Source organism: Anolis sagrei, chromosome 5, assembly GCF_037176765.1.
Source record: "Anolis sagrei isolate rAnoSag1 chromosome 5, rAnoSag1.mat, whole genome shotgun sequence".
Taxonomy (NCBI): domain Eukaryota; kingdom Metazoa; phylum Chordata; class Lepidosauria; order Squamata; family Dactyloidae; genus Anolis; species Anolis sagrei.
This window is the reverse complement of record NC_090025.1, coordinates 98,918,713-98,933,919: the sequence shown is the minus strand read 5'-3', so window position 1 is coordinate 98,933,919 and position 15,207 is coordinate 98,918,713. Positions and strand designations below refer to the sequence as shown.

General features: G+C 44.3%; 1 protein-coding gene across 3 annotated transcripts in view; it reads left to right on the top strand.

The window, feature by feature from the left end:
• SHISAL1 (shisa like 1) overlaps positions 1–15,207 on the top strand; it is a 166,953-nt gene that overhangs the window by 69,648 nt on the left and 82,098 nt on the right. For all 3 annotated transcript variants that reach the window (XM_060778160.2, XM_067468913.1, XM_067468912.1), the window contains exon 2: positions 10,648–10,747. In XM_060778160.2, coding sequence (XP_060634143.1) covers positions 10,681–10,747 — 67 coding nt within the window. In that variant the 5' untranslated portion in view covers positions 10,648–10,680. The remainder of the gene's footprint in view (positions 1–10,647; positions 10,748–15,207) is intronic.

Here is a 15,207-nt window from a genome sequence, read left to right as displayed (position 1 = left end):
CCTATTTAGCTGTGCCAGAGATAACTTGTGTGACATGTGAAATATAACTGCCCCAGGAGCAAAAACAATTCAGGGACACATACAGAGCAAAATGTTAAAGTCTGGCCACCACACTTTTCCATTCCTTCAGCATTCCTCACCATGAACCGTGCTGGGCAGAGTTAATGCGGGTGATGTCTGTAGGGCCATAATTTATCTTCAAGTGAAATAGATGGGATTTGAAAACTCATTTTTTGGACTGCAACTCCTAGTAGCTCTCAGATGGCTTCAGATGGCAACCCTGTCTGTTGCATTTTGTCAGCTGGATAAGATCTTTCTGTTTACTAGGGCATACAACACTTTTATTTAAAAATGCCACTGGTGTCCTTTTTAAAGAAATCCATATCTTGCATTTTATTGCTGCTTGTTTTTATGATGTTAGGGGCCTGGGACTCTGAGAAATTTTGCTTTGTATTGTTGAAGGCTTTCATGGCCGGAATCACTGGGTTGTAGGTTTTTTCGGGCTATATGGCCATGTTCTAGAGCAGTGGTTCTCAACCTTCCTCATGCTGTGACCCCTTAACACAATTCCACATGTTGTGGTGACCCACAACCATAAAATTATTTTAATTCCCACTTCATAACTGTCATTTTGCTACTGTTATTAATAATATAAATCTCTGATATGCAGGATGAATTCTCATTCATTGGACCAAATTTGGCACAAATACCCGAATGCTCAAAATGGAATACTGGTGGGGTTGGGGGGTGTTCTAGAATGCCTCTAGAACACTGTTCTAGAGGCATTCTCTTCTGACGTTTCACCTGCATCTATGGCAAGCATCCTCAGAGGTAGTGAGCTATTTTCCAATTTTGCTTTGGAAAATTTCCAAGTGACATAGATTGGACCTCCCATAATGGTGATTAGGGCAGAAGCTTCCAAGTGAGAACGCTTAGCTTCTGAGTAGACCTCAAGTCTGGCATCATGAAATAATTATAGTTAGCAATCCAAACTGTAGCACATCTGAGGATGTGAACTGTGTTTGGTTTATAACATTATTTTCATTCCCTGTCTTCTCTTTTTCAAAGTAGTACAGTGATGCCTTGACTTAAGAGTTTCATTCATTCAGTGACCAAGCTCTTAACTCAAAATGCTCTTATCTCAAGTGAAGTTTCCCATTGAAATGCTATTAATCCATTCCAAACCCATAACCCCTCCCCCAATTTTTATATGTTTATAAATAAGGAAAAATGTTCTTTATAAATAACAAATAATGTATAAATGCACATTCACATCTATATAAATAAAAATGTAATGTTCATTTGTAGTATTAACAGAACTCAAAAACCACTGGACGAATTGACACCAAATTTGGACACAAGACACCTAACAAACCAATGTATGTCCTTCACTCAAAAAATTGATTTTCTCATTTGGGAGTTGTAGTTGCTGGGATTTATAGTTCATCTACAATCAAAGAACATTCTGAACTCCATCAACAATGGAATTGGGCCAAACCTCCCACACAGAACTCCAAAGACCACCAGAAAATACTGAAAGGGTTTGGCGGGCATTGACCTTGAGTTTTGGAGTTGTAGTTTGCCTATATCCAGAGAGCGCTGTGCATTCAAACAATGATAGATCTGGACTAAATTTGGCACGAATACTCAATGTGACCAAATGTGGACACTGGTGCAGTTTGGGGAAGATAGACCTTGACATTTGGGAGTTGTAGTGGCTGGGATTTATAGTTCACCTGCAATCAAAGAGCATTCTGAACTCCACCAGCGATGGAATTGGGCCAAACCTGGCACACAGAACTCCCATGACTGACAGAAAATACTGAAAGGGTTTGGTGGGCATTGACCTTGAGTTTGGGAGTTGTAGTTTGCCTATATCCAGAGAGCGCTGTGCACTCAAACAATGATGGATCTGGGCTAAACTTGGCACGAATACTCAATGTGACCAAATGTGGACACTGGTGCAGTTTGGGGAAGATAGACCTTGACATTTGGGAGTTGTAGTTGCTGGGATTTATAGTTCACCTATAATCAAAGAGCATTCTGAACTCCACCAATGATAGAATTGGGCCAAACTTCCCACACTGAACCCCTACGACCTACAGAAAACACTGTGTTTTCTAATTGTCTTTGGCGACCCTTCTGACACCCCCTCGCGACCCCCCTAGGGGTCCCGACTCCCAGGTTGAGAAACACTGTTCTAGAGGCATTCTCTCCTGACGTTTCACCTGCATCTATGGCAAGTATCCTCAGAGGTAGTGAGCTATTTTCCAATTTTGCTTTGGAAAATTTCCAAGTGACATAAATTGGACCTCCCATAATGGTGATTAGGGCAGAAGCTTCCAAGTGAGAACGCTTAGCTTCTGAGTAGACCTCAAGTCTGGCATCATGAAATAATTATAGTTAGCAATCCAAACTGTAGCACATCTGAGGATGTGAACTGTGTTTGGTTTATAACATTATTTTCATTCCCTGTCTTCTCTTTTTCAAAGTAGTACAGTGATGCCTTGACTTAAGAGTTTCATTCATTCAGTGACCAAGCTCTAAACTCAAAATGCTCTTATCTCAAGTGAAGTTTCCCATTGAAATGCTATTAATCCATTCCAAACCCATAACCCCTCCACCAATTTTTATGTGTTTATAAATAAGAAAAAATGTTCTTTATAAATAACAAATAATGTATAAATGCACATTCACATCTATATAAATAAAAATGTAATGTTCATTTGTGGGATTAACAGAACTCAAAAACCACTGGACGAACTGACACCAAATTTGGACACAAGACACCTAACAAACCAATGTATGTCCTTCACTCAAAAAAATGATTTTCTCATTTGGGAGTTGTAGTTGCTGGGATTTATAGTTCACCTACAATCAAAGAACATTCTGAACCCCACCAACGATGGAATTGGGCCAAACCTCCCACACAGAACCCCCATGTGGGCCACAGCAACATGTGGCAGGGGATGGCTAGTGGAACAATAAAAATGAAGATCAACTTTTAAATGGTAGAAGTACAATTTTTTAGCAAGGAAGCACATTTGAGGCAACAAAATGTGTATTGGCCAGTGCAACAGCAAGACACAATCTGCATATTCACATGGAACAATAAAAAAGATCAACTTTAAAATAGTAGAAGCACAAAATTGTGGCACAATGGTAGAAGCATAATGTTGCAAGAAAGCACAAAGTGAAGAGGCATAAGCATCCTTTTCTTCATACTGTACTCATTCCAGCTTACCTCCCTCTCTTGCTCTCTCCCCCTCTGTCTGTCTTCATGAAACCAAACATACCGGGGGGAAAAACCACACAAAACCAACTAACCCAAGGTTGCTCAAAGCGGACAGGACCAATCTCCCAAAGCAGACAAAAATAGGCACAGAGGCTGCTCTCTTGAAGCCTTAAAGTCCTGTTCTCTCGCACTATTTTTTATTTATTTATTTATTTATTTATTTATTTAGAACTTTTATATACCGGTCTTCTCACCTCCGACGAGGGACTCAGGCCAGTTTACAACAGAGGAATTCATACACAATAGTTTAAAAATCACATCCAATAATACACTAATATAAAACACATTAAAATACAATCATATATAATCAGTTATTTACTGAGCAAAGTGGGACTAACCATCTGTGCTGCCCCACCTCCGAGTTATCAACTCCGGAAGCCTATCCGCCGGTTCATCAATCGTCTAAAGTCTTATTGGGGTCATAGCAATATTAGTTAATTACCACCATTATCGTATACGGGTAGTCGCATAATATCAACTAGTACCATCCGGTAGTCTTTGTTGTTATTGTCATCATTGTAATAAGAACGATTTAGTGCACCTAGGCGCCTGCCATCTGCTGCTAGATTGCATCAGCACTTTCACCCCTTCCCTGTCCCTCTGTGCCGCACTTTATACCGCTAAGTAGAGCACTTTAGACCTAGCACTTGTTAATGTGCCTTTGAATGGGTGTTGCTGCTAAGTAAACTACGATCATCCTCGCTCATTGATGGACTGCTCCCGAAAATTTTTGCACTTTAAGGACTTTAAGAACTGGCACTTTAAGACCTGGCGATATTTTGCACTTTAAGAACTGGCTATATCGATACCATCATCCGATTCGCCGCTACCCATGTGGTCCCATGCCCCCCTTTGGATACTGTTTACGTTGCTCTGGTGTGGTGGAGGGGGCGGAAGAGGAGGTGGTCCGGAGCCTGGGATTGAGAGTGTGGCGGGGAGGGGGGAGGAGGGGGAGGGGGGATGCTGGCAAGAACTAATAAGCTTAACAACAAACATAGGAGAAAACACTCTTATGACTCATAACTGCGGCATGGAGGGGGGGAGATGTTCCACTAGCCGAGGGGCCCCCATAGAGGTCGTGGTGGGAAGGAGGAGATGCGGAAGAAGGAGACCCCGAATTCGGCCTAATTCGGACCGCTTTTCCAAATTAACTATTCCCAATAGGTCTCCTAAGGTAATTTGGTGTAACCAGGTGAGCGGGCCCTCTGGCTTGAAGGTGGTGTTGTTGAACGCCAGATCTGTCAACGGAAAAACAACTTGGATTCAGGACTTAATCCTGGAGGAGCGGGCAGATCTGGCGTGCATCACGGAGACCTGGCTGGATGAAGCGGGGGGCGTAAATCTCTCCCAGCTTTGTCCCCCAGGTTTCTCCGTGCAACACCAACCTAGAGCCGGAGGACGGGGAGGCGGGGTCGCAGTGGTCTACAGAGATTCCATCCATCTAACCAGGAGCCCCACCCCGCAGACCACAAATTTTGAATGCGTCCACCTGAGGGTGGGTGGCCGGGACAGAATAGGGATTCTGCTAGTGTACCGTCCACCTCGCTGCACTACAGTCTCCCTACCTGAGCTAGCGGGGGTGGTCTCGAGCCTGGCGTTGGAGTCCCAACGGCTTCTTGTGCTGGGGGACTTCAACATCCACGCCGAGGCAACCCTCACAGGTGCGGCTCAGGACTTCATGTCTGCCATGGCAACCATGGGGCTGTCCCAACAAATAACTGGCCCCACCCACTGCGCTGGACACACATTGGACTTGGTTTTCTGCCAGGGGTGGGAGCAGGGTGGCGGTGTGGAGGAGTTGTCCATCTCTCCGTTGCCGTGGACCGACCACTTCCTGATTAGATTTAGGCTCACTGCGCCCCCCAACCTCCGCAAGGGTGGAGGACCCATTAAGATGGTCCGCCCCAGGAGGCTTATGGATCCGAACGGATTCCTGACGGCTCTTGGGGAGTTTCCCGCCACCGCGGTAGGTGATAGTGTCGAGGCCTTGGTCGCTCTCTGGAATGGGGAGATGACCAGGGCTATTGACAAGATCGCTCCGGAACGTCCCCTCTCAAGTAACCGAGCTAAACCAGCCCCTTGGTTTACTGAGGAGCTGGCAGCGATGAAGCGAAAGAAGAGGGTTCTAGAGAGCGTGTGGCGATCGGACCCAAGCGAGTCAAACCGAACACGGTTTGTGTCCTTTTTGAGGGCATATGCCGCGGCAATAAAAGCCGCAAAGAAAACTTTCTTTGCGGCCACTATTGCGTCTGCAAAAAACCGTCCGGCGGAGTTGTTCCGGGTTGTCAGAGGCCTTTTAACTCCCCCTACGGGTGGGAGCCCTGACAACTCGGCAGCGCGCTGTGAAGCATTTGCTCAGTTCTTTGCAGACAAAGTCGCTTTGATCCGCGCTGGGCTGGACGCCACATTAGATGCAGTCTCCGTGGATGTGACACAAGCACCTGCTTGTCAGATTTTGTTGGATTCTTTTCAGTTTGTGAAACCTGAGGATGTGGACAAGATACTTGGAGGAATGAGACCCACCACGTCCATCCTAGACCCCTGCCCATCCTGGCTTCTTAAGGAGGCCAGAGGGGGATTGGCCAAGTGGGTAACGGTGGTGGTTAATGCCTCCCTTCGGGAAGGCAAGATTCCAGCGAGCCTAAAACAGGCTATTATAAAGCCACTGTTGAAGAAACCATCACTTGACCCCACTAAATTGGACAACTTTCGGCCTGTTTCCAATCTTCCCTTCTTGGGCAAAGTCATGGAAAGCGTGGTGGCCTCACAACTCCAGGTATTCTTGGGAGACACGGATTATCTGGATCCGGCACAGTCTGGTTTCAGACCGGGACATGGTACCGAGACGGTCTTGGTCGCCTTAGTGGATGATCTGCGCCGGGAGCTAGACAGGGGGAGTGTGTCCCTGTTGGTGCTCCTGGACCTCTCAGCGGCCTTCGATACCGTCGACCACGGTATTCTTCTGGGGCGCCTTGCAGAGATGGGTCTTGGGGGCACTGCTCTGCAGTGGCTCCGGTCATTTCTGGAGGGTCGTACTCAGAAGGTGTTATTGGGGGACTCCTGTTCAACGCCGCAGCCGTTGACCTGTGGCGTTCCTCAGGGTTCCATCTTGTCCCCCTTGCTGTTTAACATCTACATGAAGCCGCTGGGTGAGATCATCCGGAGTTTCGGGGTGCGGTGTCACCTGTACGCAGATGACGTCCAGCTCTGTCACTCCTTCCCACCTGCTACTAAGGAGGCCGTCGAAGTCCTGAACCGGTGCCTGGCCGCTGTAATGGTCTGGATGAGGGCGAACAAACTGAAATTAAATCCAGACAAGACAGAGGTACTCCTGGTCAGTCGCAAGGCCGAACAGGGTATAGGGTTACAGCCTGTGCTGGACGGGGTCGCACTCCCCTTGAAGGCGCAGGTTCGCAGCTTGGGTGTGACCTTGGATTCATCGCTGAGCCTGGAGCCCCAGGTTTCAGCGGTGACCAGGGGAGCATTTGCACAGCTTAGGCTCGTGCGCCAGCTGCGCCCGTATCTTGGGAAGTCTGACTTGGCCACGGTGGTACATGCTTTGGTCACATCCCGCCTCGACTACTGCAACGCTCTCTACGTGGGGCTGCCCTTGAAGACGGCCCGGAAGCTTCAGCTAGTCCAGCGCGCGGCAGCCATGTTGTTAACGGGAGCTGGACGCAGAGAGCATACAACGCCTCTGCTGTCCCAGCTCCACTGGCTGCCGATCTGCTACCGGGCCCAATTTAAGGTGCTGGTGTTATCCTACAAAGCCCTAAACGGTTCCGGCCCAAAATACCTTGCAGACCACATCTCGGCCTACGAGCCCACGAGGGCCTTGAGATCTTCCGGGGAGGCCCTTCTCTCGGTCCCGCCTGCCTCACAGGCACGTCTGGCGGGGACGAGGGAGCGGGCCTTCTCGGTGGTGGCCCCCCGGCTGTGGAACACTCTCCCTGTTGAAGTTAGACAGGCGCCCTCCTTGATGGCCTTTCGTAGGGGCCTGAAAACATGGCTCTTCGAGCTGGCCTTCAACTGACTGTAATTGAATTGACACTGGAAGGAACTAGGACTACGAATTTTGGCTATGACCCCAGGACTTGACGAAGCGGATTTTTAGTATAAGTATATGTTATGTTGTATTTGTCTGGTGTGTATCGTCTTGATTCACTGTACACTGTCTTCTTTGTTGTTGTTCACCGCCCCGAGTCGCCCCCGGGCTGAGAGGGGCGGTCAATAAATGCAAGAAATAAATAAATAAATAAATAAACATAAGGCCAAGTTGTCAGAATAAATTCACTATTCTTCCCCATCCATCTGTGTGGTCAAGAATTATTGACTCACTCTTCAAATGCCAGATTCCAGAGCCAGGTTTTCACCAACTTTCTAAAGGTCAGGAGGGAAGGGGCAGTTCTAATCTCCAATGGGAGAGAGTTCCAGAGGCGAGGGGCCACCACCGAGAAGGCCCTGTCCCTCGTCCCCACCAGACGCGATTGCGAGGGTGGTGGGACCGAGAGCAGGGCCCCTCCAGAAGATCTTAACAACCTTGATGGTTCATAGGGGAGAATCCGTTCGGACTAACACTCCCTCTGGCAATAGTGCTCCCACTGGTACTGGCTCTTAACTCAAAATGCTGCTCTTTTGTCAAAGCAAACAGTTCTTAACTCAGACACTCTTAAGTTGGGAAGCTCTTGAGTAGAGATTCCACTGTATCATAATTTGCTCCCTATGCTAATCACAAATATTTTTTCAAAAAGCATATGTATTTTCCCCCAACATATTTCATCCATATCTGCTGGCAATGCTCAAATTCTCAAATATATGGACAGCTAATAAGTTGACTTACGACAAACATAATAAGTCTGCATATTGCATGATTGCTTGGTAATGTGAAAGTAAAAAAATGAGGCATATGATCAAGAGATTGCTTTTGACTGTATATGCACTTCTGTTCCTTAGACTTGCAACTGGCTCCCAGAACACCAGAATAACAATTACTTCCTTCACATTCCCCCTGAAAATCCATTTTCCATTTAAGCCTTTGGCACTTTCTCCCAGTCCTTAAATTCAAGTGTAACTGAGGCTAAGTGCATGTTACTAAAATGACAGCACGTTTTTTCCTGACTACATAATGATAGCACTTTTTTTCACATCTCCCCTTCCTCTGTCTCCTGTGTATTGAATAATAGATGGTAACCCCTCTAGGGAAGGACCTGTCATGTTGTACTCTAAAATATTGTGTACAGTGATGACACTATATAAATAATCCAAACTTGGAAAAGTCACTTTTTAGACTATTGCCTGGGTAGCATGCTGGGAGCATGGAGTATACCAAGAACTTTAGTTAAAAGAGCAACTTTTCAGGACACTTCAAATAATAATAATGTTCTTTTTCTGAGTTCATATCTCTGTTATACTAAATTGGGGAACTCTTTGAGAGAGAAATATCTAGCTTTCCTCTTATTGTTTAAGGAATGGTGACTAGCTGACATTTCATAGGTTAAATTTGACCTGCAAAATGTTTAAAGGGCTTCCAGATTTTAAAATTGAGATCTGGTTAAATGTTTGCCAATTTTCACTGATACAGGGAAAAAATTATTTGAGGCGTTAAAGTGTGTTTGAATTTTGAATACATATTTGAACGGTGGGATAAACTATTTCAGAAAGTGGTGGCTTCTCCTCCTTTACAATCCGATGGAGCAGTGGGTTAAACCCCTGTGCCAGCAGGACTGAAGACCCGACTGGTCGCAGGTTCGAATCCGGGGAGAGGCGGATGAGCTCCCTCTGTCAGCTCCAGCTCCTCATGTGGGGACATGAGAGAAGCCTCCCACAAGGATGATAAAACATCAAAAAATCATCCAGGCGTCCCCTGGGCAATGGCCAATTTTCTCACACCAGAAGCAACTTGCAGTTTCTCTGGTTGCTCCTGACACGAAAAAAAACCCCTCATTAAATGTTTTGCTGGAATTGCCACTCAATAGCAATGAGTGTGCAATGCTTGGAGCAGTGGTTCTCATCCTTTCTAATGCCGCGACCCCTTAATACAGTTCCTCATGTTGTGCTGACCCCCAACCGTAACATTATTTCCGTTGCTACTTCATAACTATAATTTTGGTACTGTTATGAATCATAATGTAAATACCTGATATGCAGGATGTATTTTCAATCACTGGACCAAATTTGGCACAAATACCCAATACGCCCAAATTTGAATACTGGTGGGGTTGGCGGGAGGATTGATTTTGTCATTTGGGAGTTGTAGTTGCTGGGATTTATAGTCAAAGGGCATTCTGAACTCCACCAATGATGGAATTGAACCAAACTCGGCACACAGAACTCTCATTTATTTATTATTTAATTATTATTTACAGCTTTTATATTCTGCCCTTCTCACCCCACAGGGGACTCAGGGCGGATTGCAGTGTACAGATATATGGCAAGCATTCAATGCCAATTTTGACATACAACATATACAGACTTACACAGAGGCTATTTAACTTTTTCTGGCCACCAGGGGAGCTGTCGTCTTCATCGTCCATCTGCGATCCTGATGAAGCTTTTCCGCATTCCTCGCATGCTTCCCCGCTGGAGTGCTTCTTTATGGCCTCATAAATTAGTTAATTTTAGCCTCCCCACACTTTTAAGGTGGCACCTTATTTTCCTACTTGACAGATGCAACTGTCTTTCGGGTTGCAAAGGTCGACAACAGGCTACACAATGGCTGGAAACCCACTCCAACCCGGGCTGGCTTTGAACTCATGACCTTTTGGTCAGAGTGGTCTTAATGCAGCTGATACTCAGCCAGCTGCGCCACAATCCCGGTTCTGTTGTTCTGTCATGACCAACAGAAAATACTGGAAGGTTTTGGTGAGCATTGACCTTGAGTTTTGGAGTTGTAGTTCACCTACATCCAGAGAGGTCAAACAATGATGGATCTAGACCAAATTGGCACAAACCCTCGTGGAGTTTGAGGGAAATAGACTTTGACATTTGAGAGTTGTAGTTGTTGGGATGTATAGTTCACCTACAATCAAAGAGTATTCTGAATTCCACCAATGATAGAATTGGGCCAAACTTCCCACACAGAACCCCCAACAGAAAATACTGTGTTTTCTGATGGTCTTTGGTGACCTCTCTGACACTCCCCTCATGACCCTACTAAGGGTCCCAACTCGCAGGTTGAGAAGTGCTAGCTTAGAGGAATGAGTAAATATTCCTGGAGAATTGTGTTTTCGAACCTCAGACCATTTTACACATTTTCACCACAGTGTTCAGATCTTTGGTTTATTAAATGCACAATGCACACATGCCAAATCAGTAATTCTCTCTAATGCCAATATTCCATCTTTCCTAAACAGGTAATTCTCAGATGGCTCAATGAAAACAAAACGATGACAAGTTGTGGTCTACAGTCCTTAAATACACTGGTGGTCGTGTTCTATGTGCTCTTGCCAGCAGGTAAAGTTCATTCTATTGTTTCTTCCTAGTTTGTTTGCTACATTCTAGAGTTATCGCTAAATTTAGTCTTTTCTTACAAAAATAACATTTCTTACCGAAACTTAAAAGCATAGACTTGATCATGTGCAATAGATGAAGCAAATCCTTGTTTACAATAGCTCATAGAGAGCATGTGGCCATCCAGACATTGTTCAACTGTAACTCTCATCAGCTCTAACCATCGTAGTAAATAGTATAGAATGCTGGAAGTAGCCATCCAGTGACATCTGGAGGACCACATGCTCCCTATATCCCGGATGTACTCCCAAATACAAGAATGTTGTTGATAATATTATTGTTTATCAGGAAAGGAAATAATTTGTTACAGGTTGCAAATTCTAGGGATTGTGAATTTAAGAAGTATAATATGCTATCCATGAGAAAAATGCATACTTAATTATTGTAGAGCAGTACGTGTGAAAAGGATCTTGGAGTCCTTGTGGACAACAAGTTAAACATGAGCCAACAATGTGATGTGGCGGCAAAAAAAGCCAATGGGATTTTGGCCTGCATCAATAGGAGCATAGTGTCTAGATCTAAGGAAGTAATGCTACCCCTCTATTCCGCTTTGGTTAGACCACACCTGGAATATTGTGTCCAATTCTGGGCACCACAATTCAAGAGAGATATTGACAAGCTGGAATGTGTCCAGAGGAGGGCGACTAAAATGATCAAGGGTCTGGAGAACAAGCCCTACGAGGAGCGGCTTAGGGAACTGGGCATGTTTAGCCTGAAGAAGAGAAGGCTGAGAGGAGATATGATAGCCATGTATAAATATGTGAGAGGAAGCCACAGAGAGGAGGGAGCAAGCTTGTTTTCTGCTTCCTTGCAGACTAGGACGCGGAACAATGGCTTCAAACTACAAGAGAGGAGATTCCATCTGAACATTAGGAAGAACTTCCTGACTGTGAGAGCCATTCAGCAGTTGAACTCTCTGCCCCGGAGTGTGGTGGAGGCTCCTTCCTTGGAAGCTTTTAAGCAGAGGCTGGATGGCCATCTGTCAGGGGTGATTTGAATGCAATATTCCTGCTTCTTGGCAGGGGGTTGGACTGCATGGCCCATGAGGTCTCTTCCAACTCTTTGATTCTATGATTCTATGATCTATGTTTGGTTGGGACAAATCAAATGGGTGCAGTTTGGTGTCTTACCAATATGTTTTGGCCAAGAAAGCTAAAAGACCTTGTATAACTACAACTCTCATGATTTCAGAGCATTGAGCCATGGCAGCAGAATGATGTTCAATTGCATGAATTTTACAGTGTAGATATAACCTGGCTGTAGGTCATTAAAACTGCATCGCCGGTCACAAAATATAGAGGAGAAAGAGATGCACAAAGACATAGATTAGATTCTACACAGTATATTACCGGTTTCAGACTGTTGGGAAAAATAATTTTCCCATTTGAGAATACACATGTTTCTCTATTTTTGAAAACAGAAAATGTCAATACTATTTGTAGGTAATGAAGAAAAACACATAGCAATTTTCATGTTAGCAAAATTGGAGGGTAATTTTGGACAAAAGTCTAGGTTAAAAAAATCCTATGCAACACAACAAATCAATTTGGGTGCTGCTACTTGTTGGTGGGAGAGAGAATAATAAGGAATGAAGTTCCACCTAGAGGTGGTACATGTTCTTCCTCCATTTGATGAATCTATATAAATAAAAATGTAATGTTCATTTGTGGGATTAACATAACTCAAAAACCACTGGACGAATTGCTGCCAAATTTGGCCACAAGACACCTACTAACCCAAGGAGTGACCATCACTCAAAAATGATTTTGTCATTAGGGAGTTGTAGTTGTTGGGAATTATAGTTCACCTACAATCAAAGAGCATTCTGAACTCCACCAATGCTGGAATTGAACCAAACTTGGCACACAGGACTCCCATGACCAACAGAAAACATTGGAAGGGTTTGGTGGGCATTGACCTTGAATTTGGGAGTTGTAGTTCATTTTTATTTATTTATTTATTTATTGTGTCAGGAGCAACCAGACATTTGTATTACATTTTTAACAAAACAAACAAACAGACAAAACACAAAGTTTGCAAGCTTGGTAGTTGATTAAATATCCTTTGACCAGAGCTGTGATGGCACGGTCATCAGCATAGATGAAACTCTCTGTCCCTTCTGGCTTGTCATTTGTGTAGACGTTGAACATGGATGGAGCAAGCACACTCCCTTGAGGCAGGCCGTTCTTCTGTTTCCGCCATCTGCTTCTCTGGCCCTGGAACTCACCAAAAAAGCTCCTGTTTTGTAGCAGGTTTCCTATGAGGCGGGTGAGGTGGTAGTCCTTTGTGATATTATACATTTTCTCAGGAGGGGGCGGTGGTTTACAGTATCATAAGCCACTGACAAGTCTATGATCTGCTGCCTTTCAAAGCCATCTTCTATGTGCTGAGTCAGGTTCAGCACTTGCGATGTGCAGCTTTTGCCTTTCCTGAAGCCAGCTTGCTGTGGAATCAGACATGGATCTATTTTTTCCATAATTCTATGCAAAATAAGTCTCTCCAGAACTTATTTGTAGACGTGGCACAACAGGGAGATTGGTCTACAGCTTTTTGGATCATTACGGTCTTTGCCTGGCTTCAAGATGACGATGACTCTTGCTTTCCTTTAGATTTTGGGGATCTGGCAGTTCATTTACATCCTGAGAGCAGTGTGGACTCAAACAATGATGGATCTGAACCAAACTTGGCACAAATATTCCATATACCCAAATATGAACACAGAGTTTGGGGGAAATATACCTTGGCTTTTGGGAGTTGTAGTTGCTGAGATTTATAGTTTACCTACAATCAAAGAACATTCTGATATGAAAGTTTAATATTTTAATACAACCCAAACAAAGCAGCTGGGGGTCAGTGAGAACGTATACATTTCTGCTAAGCGATTATTTATAGCATTGCACATACATATCACATAATCTAATTTGCTTTACCTGCTTTTCACTGTAGTAATTCTCAGGCTATGTGTCTGAGGAGTTCATGAATTTTGATCACTTTGTCGTTCAGGCGAACTGATTTTCTTTATTCAAGGGGAGAAATATCTCACAAATCTTTTATATGAACATCCAGTTTTGTACAAGGTGTAATGAATTATAATAGTTTGCACCTGTCCTTTTTCAAACATTTTAAAAACTCTTTTACTGAAAACCAATGCAAACCGTAGGACCAGGCAGCGTATCAGACAACCAGCTGCTGCAATTTATCTTCTCGTGTCCACTGATATAACATACTGTTGTTGCTGCCATTACTTCCACGTACAAAACAATTTACATCCAGTTTCAAGCTACATTATGAATTTGACTATAAAGTGTACAATGTGGAAGGGTGTGAGTTTAAATGACAAGCTTTAAGGCCCTTTCCACACAGCTATATAAAATCCACATTGAATTATATGACAGTGTGGACTCAGATAACTCAGTTCAAAGCAGATATTGTGGATTACCTACCTTGATATTTGGGTTATATGGCTGTGTGGAAGGGCCCTGAGTGTCATTCACACACACACACACACATAATAGATATATATATTATATATTATATATGACGTGAGATGTTCTGAATTTACAAAACCAATTAAAGAGCTGTGTTTCCATTGTGCACACTCAAATTCAGTCTTTCATATTGGGAGAGTTTATATACCTGGGATATCTGTCCAGGATGACAAGGTTTGGGATATTAAGAACTAGGGCAGCGTTTCTCTACCTGGGGGTCGGAACCCCTGGAAGGGTCATGAGGGGGTGTCAGAGGGGTCGCCAAAGATGATCAGAAAACACATTATTTTCTGTTGGCCATGGGGGTTCTGTGTGGGAAGTTTGGCCCAATTCTATCATTGGTGGGGTTCAGAATGCTCTGATTGTAGGTGAGCTATAAATCCCGGAAACTACAACTTCTATATTGAGAAATCGTGCCAAGTTTGGTCCAGAGCCATTATCGTTTGAGTCCCCAGTGCTATCTGGATGTAGGTGAACTACAACTCCCAAACTCAAGGGCAATGCCCACCAAACCCTTCCAGTATTTTCTGTTGGTCATGGGAGTTCTGTGTGCCAAGTTTGGTTCAATTCCATTGCTGGTGGAGTTCAGAATGATGATGATGATGATGTGGCAACGCAGGAGGCTTCCCATGTTGCATTAGAATCAATTTGGGGGGGGGGGGGAGCCAATTGGTGGATGCTTCCCCTTTACACCATCCCATATGGGGAAGCATCCACCACTAGGCAATGTTGGACATGGGGCAATGGATTTGCCTAGCCCCCCTCTGGGTGCTGTCACATTCTGCACAATCCATGGCCATTCCGGTGATAAATGAGATTAGGTCCTTAATCTCCCTATTGTAAACTATTTAGTCATCAATGCATACCAAAATACAATCATTAATAATTCTTAATAAGGATTATTCAAATGCTTAA